This window comes from Anser anser (genome assembly GCF_964211835.1).
Source record: "Anser anser genome assembly, chromosome: W".
Taxonomy (NCBI): Eukaryota; Metazoa; Chordata; class Aves; order Anseriformes; family Anatidae; genus Anser; species Anser anser.
The window spans coordinates 714,812-729,338 of NC_139731.1; the positions used below are offsets into that span (position 1 = coordinate 714,812).

Consider the following 14,527-nt stretch of genomic DNA (forward strand, 5'->3'; position numbering starts at 1 on the left):
ATTTAGAGTATGTGCTCCTACGTTAGATGGAAATAGCTTTTCCTCTTCAGAAGTGCAACTGAGTGGTGGACTGGCAGCTACGTAGGGAACTAGTTGTGCCAAAGGGTTTGTGTTGAATGCACAGAAAAATATGCAGGTCCCAACAGGAAAGGATTGTCTGTAGGCATCACACTGAGTACAGATGTTGTCCGCGGGTTCGTGCCCAGTGCACCGCGCCAATAAGCACCCCGAGTCGGAATGCACACGAAGGTCTTTTAATTACATAATTAATTACAGAACTCTGCAGAGTCAGGTACTTGGCTATCTTTCGCAAAGCAAGCACACCTCTGACTCGAATCACCGTCATTCATACACAGGAAACTTGTGAAAACTCTCTCTTTGGCTCCTTTTGACTGGTTATTACAGCTCACCTAACTTATCTCTACTGAGCTTGCGCATTACAGAGGAACGCCGGGGGGGAGGGGGTACAGGAGGAGGGGGACACACACCGAATCCCACATTAGCATAGATTAGCATTTTGACAGGTGTGATTTCTAATGTGTTAATGACCCTTAATGAGCAAAAGGTTACTATAGGTCAGTCTGGAGCTGGTTTTCTCCTTCTTGTTTTTTCCCTTTTATCCCTTCTCTTCCTTGCTTCTGCTAGCTCAAGGCTACCTGTCTCTCTCCTTCCTTATTTTCTCAGCTAAAAGACTACACAAGCTACAGGCCTCCCCATTTTCTTCAAGGTTTCCTTGTTTTTCTCCCAGCTTTGGGACTACACGGGTGTGCTTTGATATTTGCCAGTATAGCTAAAACTCATGCCAGTCTGCTCACGCACAATAAGCAGTAAGATTTAAGGACTGGTTTCATCTGCTTTTTACATAGTAACATCCTTCTTATGTTTTAGATATGCTGTAGTTAAAGCTTAAAGTAGTTCCAGTAGTTAAGTTACAGGAGTAAGGTTACTCCTTGTGGAGTAATTGCCTTAAGTGACTAGGCATTATAAGCACACCTCCATCCCAAAAGCTACCTGCCTCCAAGGTGCAACTACCCCTCACTGAGCACATCCTCTGAATTTCTCGGAGCCTGTACCTTTAAACGCAAGCGAGATAATTTCTACCAATCACAACCAAGATATGCATGACTGGAGTCACTCAAGCTCCACCTAAAAGATAGAAAATAATGTAAATTGGCTTAAGAGAAAGGGAATGTTGGGGAAGATACTGTCACGAAGGATACCTTCTGACATCAGTCGACAGGCTGAGCCTCTCACCCCCCCACCCCCCCACCCCCCCCATGGCCCATTGGGATGCTGTGAGGTAAGATCTGAACGCTTGGTTATACCAGGCGTCTCCACGGAAACTTAGAAATCTCTGGTGTCTTTATGCTTTTTAACGTCTTAATACCTAGGCTTTGTACCTGTGCATTTCATGCATGCTAGCTTGCTTTTGCAGACAGTGAATTTATCACTGGCAATCCAAAGGACCTGTGTATCTGTTGCCGTAATAAACTGCACTTAACTGCATTGTTCCTGGCCGTGATAGTTCTCCTTGAACGCGACTAGAGCGAGGGCGTGCTGCGTTGTTGGTGAATCCGTGGCCGTGATAGTTCAGTACCCTGAAGCCGACCGGACCCGTAACGGTCAATCAGCTACACCCCTTAATGCGACACTACTAAAGGAAGAAGATGACAGGGCTTGCACGCGTTGCATTAGGCTTTGCATGTGAAAACACCCCCAAATAATTTCACATGCATTTAACGTTTTTAAAGGGAAAAAAACAGGAAGGTGTAGTCTTTCTGTAAGCTACAGCCCTAGATAGTTAAGGCATCAGCATTCATTCCTTTGCTTGACAACAAACTATGACCATACAGAAGAGTTAAATATTTTCATTGCATTCTTAAAGGCGATTTTTCAGACTTGTGCTTCAGTTGTTGGAGTTGAAGAAATCAGTAGACGCCCTTACTTTTACGTTAAGACCAAAATCTTTATCTAAGATTGTGTTATCTAACACAACTAAACTCCCACCCCCACATGTTTTTTTGGAACTTCTGAAAGATCTTTCTGCAGTCCCACTCTGATGGTCTTTCAGTAACATACAAACTGCCGTGGCAGATTCTGTTACAGTGCTTTTCTATTGACAGCGTGCATAACACTCAAGGTAAAGCCCCTCATTTTGCAGTGGGGACATAAAGTGTTTCTTTGGACGCTGCTGCTTCTGTTAGTACTCATTTTTTCACAAACTTGTTGAACCTGAGCTGTGCCTCCTGCGCCAACGAATGCTTTCATGACACAGTATTTTGTCAAAGCAGTTTTGCTTCTTGGAGCTACAGAAGCAGCTCTGGCTACATGATAGGGAACTGTGCTGCATTGGCAAAAAGAGACTTACTTACGGACTTAACAACACTTGCTAACTTGATCTATTTCAAATCTCATTTTAACTTTAAAGAACAATCAGTTTTGCGGTTCCTGTCTTACTAAGTTGCCTTGTTTTGCATGGAAGGTCAGCCTGTGAAAGTTTTGCTTTATTGCATGCTTCAAAAAAAGGCTGAGAGGAAGAGACTGGAGGAACCTTTTCTATTCTACAGACTTTCCCCCACGAACGTGGAATTGCAGGCTACTTGGATGAATGTTCGAATGTGAGTAAGGGAGCAAGCCTCAGCCAAAGGAGGTAGAATCCTTGCTTAAGAGGAAGTATCAGTGTGGGGACATCTTTGCTTAATGGGAGCCATTTAAACTCTTCATAGAAACTCAGTAAGCTCTACATCTTATGTTTGGAAAGCAGTATGGTTACGCAGCTGCTAACCTAATGACTTGAGTCTTCTGCTCTGCAACTTCACGTTTTGTTTTCAAGCAGTGCATACATCAGTTTAGGCTTTGGACAAGGAGATTTGTAATGCAAATAGTGATAAACCAGAATCAGTGCTACTGACGAGCGTAATGGTGAAATGCAGCAAATCAAGTATTCCTGGAGAACTGTGAGATTACAAAACCAATAAGCCATGAAGCACTTTTTTTTTTTTTAATCAATTCTTATATGCTGAAATAACACCTTCAAGAAAATCTGTTTATCTAGCCAGGCGACGGTGTCTACCGGTAAGCACAAAGGAAATGCCTTGAGAGTTCGTTTGCTGTATTTGAAGTTCTTATACCCTGCAGAAATAATTATTTAGAGTAACATGTAACTGAGGAGATTGTAGCAGGAAGTATATTATTTCTAGCATTAAATTGCTGCCCCGTTGCCAGTGCAATCTAGGAGAGAACTGTATATAACAGTTAAACTCCCCTGGACTGACTTAAATTTTAAAATATTCTGACAAAGTAAGCTCTAAATCACTTAACATTTTGAACAGTTTTAAACGGGTACAAAACTGAAGCTTTATAAACCAAGCAGCATTTATAATGCTTCATAGATAAAAACAATGCCTATTTTTTAAGATTTGTTACATATCTATGTAGATATGCTTGCTGGAAAAGCCAGGTCTGTTGTAGACCAAATGCTGCAGATTAAGACTTGTGGCTTACCAGTTTCATTTCTGTATTTTCTTGGAAAATGTTTCGAGTTAGAGTTTAAATATAAAATGTAAATACTGTACAGATATATATTGAAATAAGTATTCCTCGGTGCACACAGGTGATTTGCATGACAAATACTCTGTATCGATCATTGTTACAAATGTAATGTTCTGTGTAAATCCACTGCGTGTTAATCTTTTCATTTATCATCAAGAGCTGTTACTTAAGCCTGGACATTCTCAAAAATAAAGTGTGAAACTATATACCATTGTGTAGCTCCTCCTTTATCAGGAGTACATGCAAGATAATTGCTCCTTTTTTTTTTCTTTCTAGAGGATGATTCAATTTTATAGCATGGATTATAACTGCTCTTGCAAGTGACCTTCTTTTAAGCACAACAGTTTAAATGATCAGGCTACAGAGAAAACCCTTTCACTGCAAAATAGATTCAATAAAGGCTTGTGGCTTACCAGTTTCATTTCAAAACCCAAGTTGTTGGGTTTGATGGAAAAATGGTTGGTTTGGATGGTAAAAAGGTCGTCGGTTTTGATGGTAGGTTTAGTCTGAGTATTGAAGGCTTCCATCAGTAAGCTCTGCATCTGAAAGACAAAGGGAAGAAATGTCATTCCCTGTTGTGATACTCAACATGGAGCTGTCTGGCTCAGTGGTTTTCTTTCTAAAGAGAGAAGTCACAACCCTGCACCCGGCTTGATCTGCTCTCTGACTACAGGGCTGGACTGACTGGAGAAGGCAGCTTCCAAAGCCCTCCCATTCAACTGACTGCATTTCAGTTCTATGCTAAAATTGGTCAACTGTACAGAATATTAGGACAAAGCTACCTGCTTTTTTAGTGATCTTGTGGTCAAGCTGACCAAATCCTAGCCACAGAACAGAAGCGTTCAGAAACTGGCTAGAGAGAGCACTTAGGAATGCAGGAATTTAACTGCTTTAACGCTGCTCTTTCTCTCACGTATCTGGAACGTGAAGATCCAAGAAGAAAAGCAAGAAGATGAAGTCCTTTGTTTCCTATGCCAGAATGACATTTTCAACACTGAACAGGATTGTCACCGACTGTTAACTGGTTGTTAAGTTGCAGCTAGGTATAAAATGTAGAAAATGTTTAAAAATAAAACTTGCCTTTGGATAGTGAACTGTGTTCTTCGGGGATTACTTCAGTTATCTGTAAGAGGAAAATAGATGATTGGGGGGGTTGTTTGTTTTTAAGAACGGGTGCAGTCTTGCCTGTAATTTAGCTGGTATTTTTCAAAGTGACCTCTTAGAAACTTTACAGCTCTGTTGAATCAACATGTCTCTAACCCTACAATTAAATAATGCTAAAAGATGCAGCAATTTATCTTACTGCAAGTGCTTATTAAAATATCTGAGTAACTGCGACCGTGGCTTCCTCACAGATATATATATATATATATATTTAATACTACACACTTCTGCTCAGAAAGAAAATCACGGAAAATGTAAAATTTCATTTGAGATGTTGGATTTGTTGCAGTGTGAGATCTTCTTCATCACATGATTCTATTCGTAATTAAACCATATTATCTACTGAGAGACCAAGATTATGACAAGAACAGCACAGAGTTCAGCATGAAGCCAATCAGGAGCTCAAGTTTGTATTTATTTTTTTTTGTAAGGAGATGTACCAAGCTGGCTTTTTTATTGTTTCATCAGCACATTTCTAAGCCTGTATGAGCAGGGAAAAAAAAAAAAAAAAAAACAACATGTAGAACAATAGCAGGGCTCCTCAGTTTACAGCATGAGGTCGCTTTTTCCAGGTGAAAAGCGGAGCCATAAGTGGCAGTACACTAAAGCCCTGGCACGTTGAGATGCGCGAGGAGAGATGTTTGGCCCTCCTTTTCACTCCTGGGAACCACATACCTCAAAACCCACAGACTATGGGATATATCTCAGAGAAATCTTGGGAAAGGAGAGCATGAAGAGCATGTTTGTAAATTTATTTCTCCCTGGGCTTCTTCTGCTTCTCCAAGAAATACTTGTTTGAATATAACTTTGGCAGCAGTACTTATGCTGTTTTGCACCTACCACATTTAAAACTCCTACAAAAAACTGAAAAGTTAGACTGAAAAGCATCTCTTTCCGTTCTACTTTGTAAAGCTGCATGTTTTCCTCATGCAAAACAACAGGGGAATGGAAGCTAGAAAAGGAAATGCTGAATGTAAAACAAAACAAAACAAACCTCAGCCCTCCAGGACAAAAGCCGATAACTGATACTAAGTGCTTTCTAACATGCTGATTAGGTTTCAATATGATACCGCTTTAAATAAGCATAATTGTGTGTCCATAGGCAGAAGCTGAATAACGACAGGATGAATTTCTATACTTAATTTTTTGTTACTGTCTTACTGTAGCACACAGGGACTTGTTACGTTTAGGGAAACCGCTAACCTAATGGAGGGTTTAAACCATAAGCTAGTTTGTTATACCAAAATGACTGAGAGAACAAAGCATAAAGTGTTTTCAGATTTCTAGTACACCTTGATTGCTATCCATTAAACTTAAGACAGGTTAAACAAAGCACAGGAAGTAAGAGAACTCCTAGTCCCACAACTGGCAAATTGTGCGCACACTTTCCATTCCTGAGAAAATAATACACAAACCTGAAAAATGCATTTAACTGAGAAATGAAGACATCCTTGTCCTATTGGAAGAGTAAGGTGACAGCTCTTGGGCTCAGTGATTTTCAGATAAGCTCCAGTCTTCAACTTGCAGACACCAGTGACAGCTCCTTTTTTCGGATTGAAAGGGAAAATGTTTCAACAACACATTGAAAACATACTTAAGGGACAAGAAACAAAATCAAGACTGCAGTGAGAAGGAAAACAGAAAAACAATACTGGGAAGAAAAAAAAGAGAAAAGAGAAAAGCCCTTGGTCTTTGTATCGACCAACGAGATAAGCCTTACACATTTTTAAGTTTATTTTTGACGCTTGATTGATGCATTACCAGATATTAAGCACTATTCAAGAGCAAATATTAACACTAGTAAGAATAAATCCGATCCACCACCCCTTATTCAAAATACATCAATTTCTAATTTGGAGATAACGTCTCTCTGACAAGGAAGTAGAAAAGCTGTAAATACCGATACAGTTTCCTCTCCCGATGTTCCATATACATACCAATGCTGATATGAGACATTGGCACAGTCTGATTAAGACAAGATTTTATGGAAGTTCATTGCGGTTCTATCTGTCAACTAATACTATTTAATGGAAGGATTTAAATCAGTAGAATTCCGTACTGTATGGCCAGTGTTACGAACAGAACTAATGATCAGCACTGTGCATATCACTCTGATGCAGGTTGGTGCCTCACGGAGAACTTGTGTTTCTTCATAGAATGTTTTTCCATTTTTCTCCATTATCTGGAGAAACATTGGCTGTTCCCCCGTCGCCCCCACCCCTTTTTTCTCAGAGCAGGAGGTGGAGGGAGGCAGAAACGTGTTTTTATTTTGTGCAGTGTCCCGGGACAACGGTGGCTATCCAAAAGGCAAAAGAAGGAAACAGAAAAAGACAATATACTCATGAAGAAGGTAGTGAAAGTGAAATAGAAAGGAAACGCAGAAAGGTAGAAAAGGAGCTTTTAGGTGGTGAAAACATGAAAAAATATAAGAAGTTCTAGAAGAAAAAGAAGTCTGAAGATAAACAGGGAGAGAAGGAATCCAAGTAAGCAGGGATTCCAGCATAATCAGCAGTTTTTTTCCTAATTCTTTTCCGGGTGCTTCTCATGTTTCGTTTTAGGTTTTTTTCATAGTTTCTAAGTTATTTAGATAGCATAATCTGGCTGGGGATCATGACTGGGGATCATTAGGTTGATCAGTGAAGACAGGAAAGCTATTGCTGAATTGTGTCAGAGCACTAGCTTTGGACCACGTAGTTCGAATCACATCTGCACACCATTCTGGATTAGGTTAAAACATTTTTTTTTTTACTTGCACATATTCCAGAGCTAACCATTGTTAATGATCTGTGTACCAACCAGGACCTATGGTCCTTCAATCTGAGGGCTTAAGTTTGCTGCATCTAAAGGAAGTTACATGTGCACAAAGTACCACAAAATCGCTGACATGCGGCAAATCATCCCCTGTGGTAAAATAAATAAAGTTTCCTATATGCAACAAGTGCCACATCTTTTTTTCTCTTTTTAACTTGCATGTTTCTTTCAGACTTGATGATTTGTATTTCTCTGCGCTCCACTTTGACAATGCCAGTCGCAAGCGTAACAAAAAGAGGAAAAAGGAGAAACATCAGGAAAGTGAAAGGCTTCTTGGAATACTTAGATCCTCGTTTCCAGAAGAAAACCCGGGAGAAGGAGGAAGAATCCCATCCTCCAGATGGCTCTTTATGAGAGCAATGCAGAAGTGAGGGCAGTAAACAACCTCACAAGGAAGGGAAGCCTTCCAGTGCAGGTGAAAGCAAGAAATACAGCTCCATCGCATCCAGCGAGTATATTAAAGGTAAGCGGCTGCAGCATGTTTATGGGATTCCTTTTAGATTAATCTAGAGATTATTTAAAACAGTCTTTAAATGCTTGATGACTGAACAGTCTGCTGGATATTAAAATATGTTTTGAAAAATATGTTTCAAGTGTTGTTTTTTCAGCTATGTGGGGAGAACAAATACAGTGGCTATGAATATTTTGGCTATTATTCAGAACAGCATGTGGAGGGATATGTAAAATATGTAATATGTAAAAATCCAGCTTTTTTTCTACTTTTTGTTTTTTTTTTTTGTCTTTTTTTTTCTTCCCTGCTATTATAGGTTTAAGAATATAGAGGAATGCACTGATGGAAGCCATGTAAAGAGTCCCCAACTTGAGCTCCTGATTGGCTTCATGCTGAACTCTGTGCTGTTCTTGTCATAATCTTGGTCACTCAGTAGATAATATGGTTTAATTACGAATAGAATCATGTGATGAAGAAGATCTCACACTGCAACAAATCCAACATCTCAAATGAAATTTTACATTTTCCGTGATTTTCTTTCTGAGCAGAAGTGTGTAGTATTAAATATATATATATATATATATCTGTGAGGAAGCCACGGTCGCAGTTACTCAGATATTTTAATAAGCACTTGCAGTAAGATAAATTGCTGCATCTTTTAGCATTATTTAATTGTAGGGTTAGAGACATGTTGATTCAACAGAGCTGTAAAGTTTCTAAGAGGTCACTTTGAAAAATACCAGCTAAATTACAGGCAAGACTGCACCCGTTCTTAAAAACAAACAACCCCCCCAATCATCTATTTTCCTCTTACAGATAACTGAAGTAATCCCCGAAGAACACAGTTCACTATCCAAAGGCAAGTTTTATTTTTAAACATTTTCTACATTTTATACCTAGCTGCAACTTAACAACCAGTTAACAGTCGGTGACAATCCTGTTCAGTGTTGAAAATGTCATTCTGGCATAGGAAACAAAGGACTTCATCTTCTTGCTTTTCTTCTTGGATCTTCACGTTCCAGATACGTGAGAGAAAGAGCAGCGTTAAAGCAGTTAAATTCCTGCATTCCTAAGTGCTCTCTCTAGCCAGTTTCTGAACGCTTCTGTTCTGTGGCTAGGATTTGGTCAGCTTGACCACAAGATCACTAAAAAAGCAGGTAGCTTTGTCCTAATATCATGTACAGTTGACCAATTTTAGCATAGAACTGGAATGCAGTCAGTTGAATGGGAGGGCTTTGGAAGCTGCCTTCTCCAGTCAGTCCAGCCCTGTAGTCAGAGAGCAGATCAAGCCGGGTGCAGGGTTGTGACTTCTCTGTTTAGAAAGAAAACCACTGAGCCAGACAGCTCCATGTTGAGTATCACAATAGGAAATGACATTTCTTCCCTTTGTCTTTCAGATGCAGAGCTTACTGATGGAAGCCTTCAATACTCAGACTAAACCTACCATCAAAACCGACGACCTTTTTACCATCCAAACCAACCATTTTTCCATCAAACCCAACAACTTGGGTTTTGAAATGAAACTGGTAAGCCACAAGCCTTTATTGAATCTATTTTGCAGTGAAAGGGTTTTCTCTGTAACCTGATCATTTAAACTGTTGTGCTTAAAAGAAGGTCACTTGCAAGAGCAGTTATAATCCATGCTATAAAATTGAATCATCCTCTAGAAAGAAAAAAACAGGAGCAATTATCTTGCATGTACTCCTGATAAAGGAGGAGCTACACAATGGTATATAGTTTCACACTTTATTTTTGAGAATGTCCAGGCTTAAGTAACAGCTCTTGATGATAAATGAAAAGATTAACACGCAGTGGATTTACACAGAACATTACATTTGTAACAATGATCGATACAGAGTATTTGTCATGCAAATCACCTGTGTGCACCGAGGAATACTTATTTCAATATATATCTGTACAGTATTTACATTTTATATTTAAACTCTAACTCGAAACATTTTCCAAGAAAATACAGAAATGAAACTGGTAAGCCACAAGTCTTAATCTGCAGCATTTGGTCTACAACAGACCTGGCTTTTCCAGCAAGCATATCTACATAGATATGTAACAAATCTTAAAAAATAGGCATTGTTTTTATCTATGAAGCATTATAAATGCTGCTTGGTTTATAAAGCTTCAGTTTTGTACCCGTTTAAAACTGTTCAAAATGTTAAGTGATTTAGAGCTTACTTTGTCAGAATATTTTAAAATTTAAGTCAGTCCAGGGGAGTTTAACTGTTATATACAGTTCTCTCCTAGATTGCACTGGCAACGGGGCAGCAATTTAATGCTAGAAATAATATACTTCCTGCTACAATCTCCTCAGTTACATGTTACTCTAAATAATTATTTCTGCAGGGTATAAGAACTTCAAATACAGCAAACGAACTCTCAAGGCATTTCCTTTGTGCTTACCGGTAGACACCGTCGCCTGGCTAGATAAACAGATTTTCTTGAAGGTGTTATTTCAGCATATAAGAATTGATTAAAAAAAAAAAAAGTGCTTCATGGCTTATTGGTTTTGTAATCTCACAGTTCTCCAGGAATACTTGATTTGCTGCATTTCACCATTACGCTCGTCAGTAGCACTGATTCTGGTTTATCACTATTTGCATTACAAATCTCCTTGTCCAAAGCCTAAACTGATGTATGCACTGCTTGAAAACAAAACGTGAAGTTGCAGAGCAGAAGACTCAAGTCATTAGGTTAGCAGCTGCGTAACCATACTGCTTTCCAAACATAAGATGTAGAGCTTACTGAGTTTCTATGAAGAGTTTAAATGGCTCCCATTAAGCAAAGATGTCCCCACACTGATACTTCCTCTTAAGCAAGGATTCTACCTCCTTTGGCTGAGGCTTGCTCCCTTACTCACATTCGAACATTCATCCAAGTAGCCTGCAATTCCACGTTCGTGGGGGAAAGTCTGTAGAATAGAAAAGGTTCCTCCAGTCTCTTCCTCTCAGCCTTTTTTTGAAGCATGCAATAAAGCAAAACTTTCACAGGCTGACCTTCCATGCAAAACAAGGCAACTTAGTAAGACAGGAACCGCAAAACTGATTGTTCTTTAAAGTTAAAATGAGATTTGAAATAGATCAAGTTAGCAAGTGTTGTTAAGTCCGTAAGTAAGTCTCTTTTTGCCAATGCAGCACAGTTCCCTATCATGTAGCCAGAGCTGCTTCTGTAGCTCCAAGAAGCAAAACTGCTTTGACAAAATACTGTGTCATGAAAGCATTCGTTGGCGCAGGAGGCACAGCTCAGGTTCAACAAGTTTGTGAAAAAATGAGTACTAACAGAAGCAGCAGCGTCCAAAGAAACACTTTATGTCCCCACTGCAAAATGAGGGGCTTTACCTTGAGTGTTATGCACGCTGTCAATAGAAAAGCACTGTAACAGAATCTGCCACGGCAGTTTGTATGTTACTGAAAGACCATCAGAGTGGGACTGCAGAAAGATCTTTCAGAAGTTCCAAAAAAACATGTGGGGGTGGGAGTTTAGCTGTGTTAGATAACACAATCTTAGATAAAGATTTTGGTCTTAACGTAAAAGTAAGGGCGTCTACTGATTTCTTCAACTCCAACAACTGAAGCACAAGTCTGAAAAATCGCCTTTAAGAATGCAATGAAAATATTTAACTCTTCTGTATGGTCATAGTTTGTTGTCAAGCAAAGGAATGAATGCTGATGCCTTAACTATCTAGGGCTGTAGCTTACAGAAAGACTACACCTTCCTGTTTTTTTCCCTTTAAAAACGTTAAATGCATGTGAAATTATTTGGGGGTGTTTTCACATGCAAAGCCTAATGCAACGCGCGCAAGCCCTGTCATCTTCTTCCTTTAGTAGTGTCGCATTAAGGGGTGTAGCTGATTGACCGTTACGGGTCCGGTCGGCTTCAGGGTACTGAACTATCACGGCCACGGATTCACCAACAACGCAGCACGCCCTCGCTCTAGTCGCGTTCAAGGAGAACTATCACGGCCAGGAACAATGCAGTTAAGTGCAGTTTATTACGGCAACAGATACACAGGTCCTTTGGATTGCCAGTGATAAATTCACTGTCTGCAAAAGCAAGCTAGCATGCATGAAATTCACAGGTACAAAGCCTAGGTATTAAGACGTTAAAAAGCATAAAGACACCAGAGATTTCTAAGTTTCCGTGGAGACGCCTGGTATAACCAAGCGTTCAGATCTTACCTCACAGCATCCCAATGGGCCATGGGGGGGGTGGGGGGGTGGGGGGGTGAGAGGCTCAGCCTGTCGACTGATGTCAGAAGGTATCCTTCGTGACAGTATCTTCCCCAACATTCCCTTTCTCTTAAGCCAATTTACATTATTTTCTATCTTTTAGGTGGAGCTTGAGTGACTCCAGTCATGCATATCTTGGTTGTGATTGGTAGAAATTATCTCGCTTGCGTTTAAAGGTACAGGCTCCGAGAAATTCAGAGGATGTGCTCAGTGAGGGGTGGTTGCACCTTGGAGGCGGGTAGCTTTTGGGATGGAGGTGTGCTTATAATGCCTAGTCACTTAAGGCAATTACTCCACAAGGAGTAACCTTACTCCTGTAACTTAACTACTGGAACTACTTTAAGCTTTAACTACAGCATATCTAAAACATAAGAAGGATGTTACTATGTAAAAAGCAGATGAAACCAGTCCTTAAATCTTACTGCTTATTGTGCGTGAGCAGACTGGCATGAGTTTTAGCTATACTGGCAAATATCAAAGCACACCCGTGTAGTCCCAAAGCTGGGAGAAAAACAAGGAAACCTTGAAGAAAATGGGGAGGCCTGTAGCTTGTGTAGTCTTTTAGCTGAGAAAATAAGGAAGGAGAGAGACAGGTAGCCTTGAGCTAGCAGAAGCAAGGAAGAGAAGGGATAAAAGGGAAAAAACAAGAAGGAGAAAACCAGCTCCAGACTGACCTATAGTAACCTTTTGCTCATTAAGGGTCATTAACACATTAGAAATCACACCTGTCAAAATGCTAATCTATGCTAATGTGGGATTCGGTGTGTGTCCCCCTCCTCCTGTACCCCCTCCCCCCCGGCGTTCCTCTGTAATGCGCAAGCTCAGTAGAGATAAGTTAGGTGAGCTGTAATAACCAGTCAAAAGGAGCCAAAGAGAGAGTTTTCACAAGTTTCCTGTGTATGAATGACGGTGATTCGAGTCAGAGGTGTGCTTGCTTTGCGAAAGATAGCCAAGTACCTGACTCTGCAGAGTTCTGTAATTAATTATGTAATTAAAAGACCTTCGTGTGCATTCCGACTCGGGGTGCTTATTGGCGCGGTGCACTGGGCACGAACCCGCGGACAACATCTGTACTCAGTGTGATGCCTACAGACAATCCTTTCCTGTTGGGACCTGCATATTTTTCTGTGCATTCAACACAAACCCTTTGGCACAACTAGTTCCCTACGTAGCTGCCAGTCCACCACTCAGTTGCACTTCTGAAGAGGAAAAGCTATTTCCATCTAACGTAGGAGCACATACTCTAAATGCAAGCTTCGCTCAGCTGGTCATTTACTGCAGGACAAGATTTGAAAACTGTTGTTGAGATTCTGTTGGGTTTTCTGCTTACAGAAAAATCAAGTGCTAGATCGCCCTCTACTCCACTTTGTAGTGCTGCATTTAATGGAGATTCAAATAATTTCATTTGCTCCTCCGTTTATGGACAATGAGCTGAAGGAACAGGTACAGCACATTAGCCTGGAATGCCTTCCCTCCCAACCAAAGTAAACTGGAGCTGTAACTAACACAAGCAGAAGCAAGGCTTCCACGTTTTCAGCTGAATAAAGTTCCAACAAAGTCATCCTCTGGGATTTGAAGCTTACTTCAAACTATAAAATTTACAGTTAACGTCTTCACTTAGTTTGTCCAATTTTTGCATTATCGCTCAGCTGTGTGCTCATTTATAAGTCGATGAATGTATACAAGCTGCTGATCAAGTCCTATGTCTTGTTTGCAATTCTTCGTTTCCTTGTTGCCAGCATATTGTAAAGCGGATCCCTGCTGCTACTTGCTCTAGAAGAAAAGGAATCATCGTTTTGGTTACCAAATACCCGCTTCTGAAAACTAGAAGTGTTTTGTTCTCTCTTCCCTTTGAATGACTCCACACCTCTCATCAGATAATGGATTGCTGACCTAGAATCAGAGAACATCCCAAGGTGGAAAGGACTCACAATAATCCCCGAGTCCAACTCCTGGCTCCACACAGGACCACCCCAAAAGCAGACCCTACGTCTGAGAGCATCGTTCAAACACTTCTTGACCCCCGTCAGGCTCGGTGCCATGACCACTGCCCTGGGCAGCTGTCCCAGTGCCCGAGCGCCCTCTCAGGGCAGCACCTGAGGCGCACGGGGCTCGGCGGGGCGGCCCGGGAGGGGAGGAGGACGGCGGGGCGAAGCGGCGGCTCCCTCAGAGCCGTCTCCCCGCCGCCTCGTCCGCACGTCGGGGCTTTTTCGTGTCGCGCCCTCGGGCTCTCGCCGCGGGCGACGTGCTGCTCCCCAGCGCGGACACCTTGCGCGCGGGGCCTGCCCGCGGCGGCGGCGGGAGGGAA

The 14,527-nt window shown here is 41.0% G+C and overlaps 1 protein-coding gene and 1 long non-coding RNA gene across 2 annotated transcripts in view; one reads left to right on the forward strand and one right to left on the reverse strand.

The window, feature by feature from the left end:
• Positions 1–1,192: 1,192 nt before the first annotated feature.
• LOC310888681 lies at positions 1,193–6,114 on the reverse strand. The gene is made up of 3 exons (XR_014576056.1): positions 4,633–6,114; positions 3,966–4,094; positions 1,193–3,132 (listed from the first exon to the last, which is right to left on the reverse strand). It is a non-coding gene; the product is annotated as an uncharacterized lncRNA (long non-coding RNA).
• A 2,441-nt stretch (positions 6,115–8,555) lies between these two features.
• The window catches only part of LOC310888674 (uncharacterized protein), a 151,106-nt gene continuing 145,134 nt past the window's right edge, over positions 8,556–14,527 (forward strand). Inside the window, exons 1-2 of the mRNA XM_083815619.1 lie at positions 8,556–8,837; positions 9,376–9,504. Of these exons, the coding sequence (XP_083671745.1) occupies positions 9,376–9,504 (129 nt within the window). The 5' untranslated portion in view covers positions 8,556–8,837. The remainder of the gene's footprint in view (positions 8,838–9,375; positions 9,505–14,527) is intronic.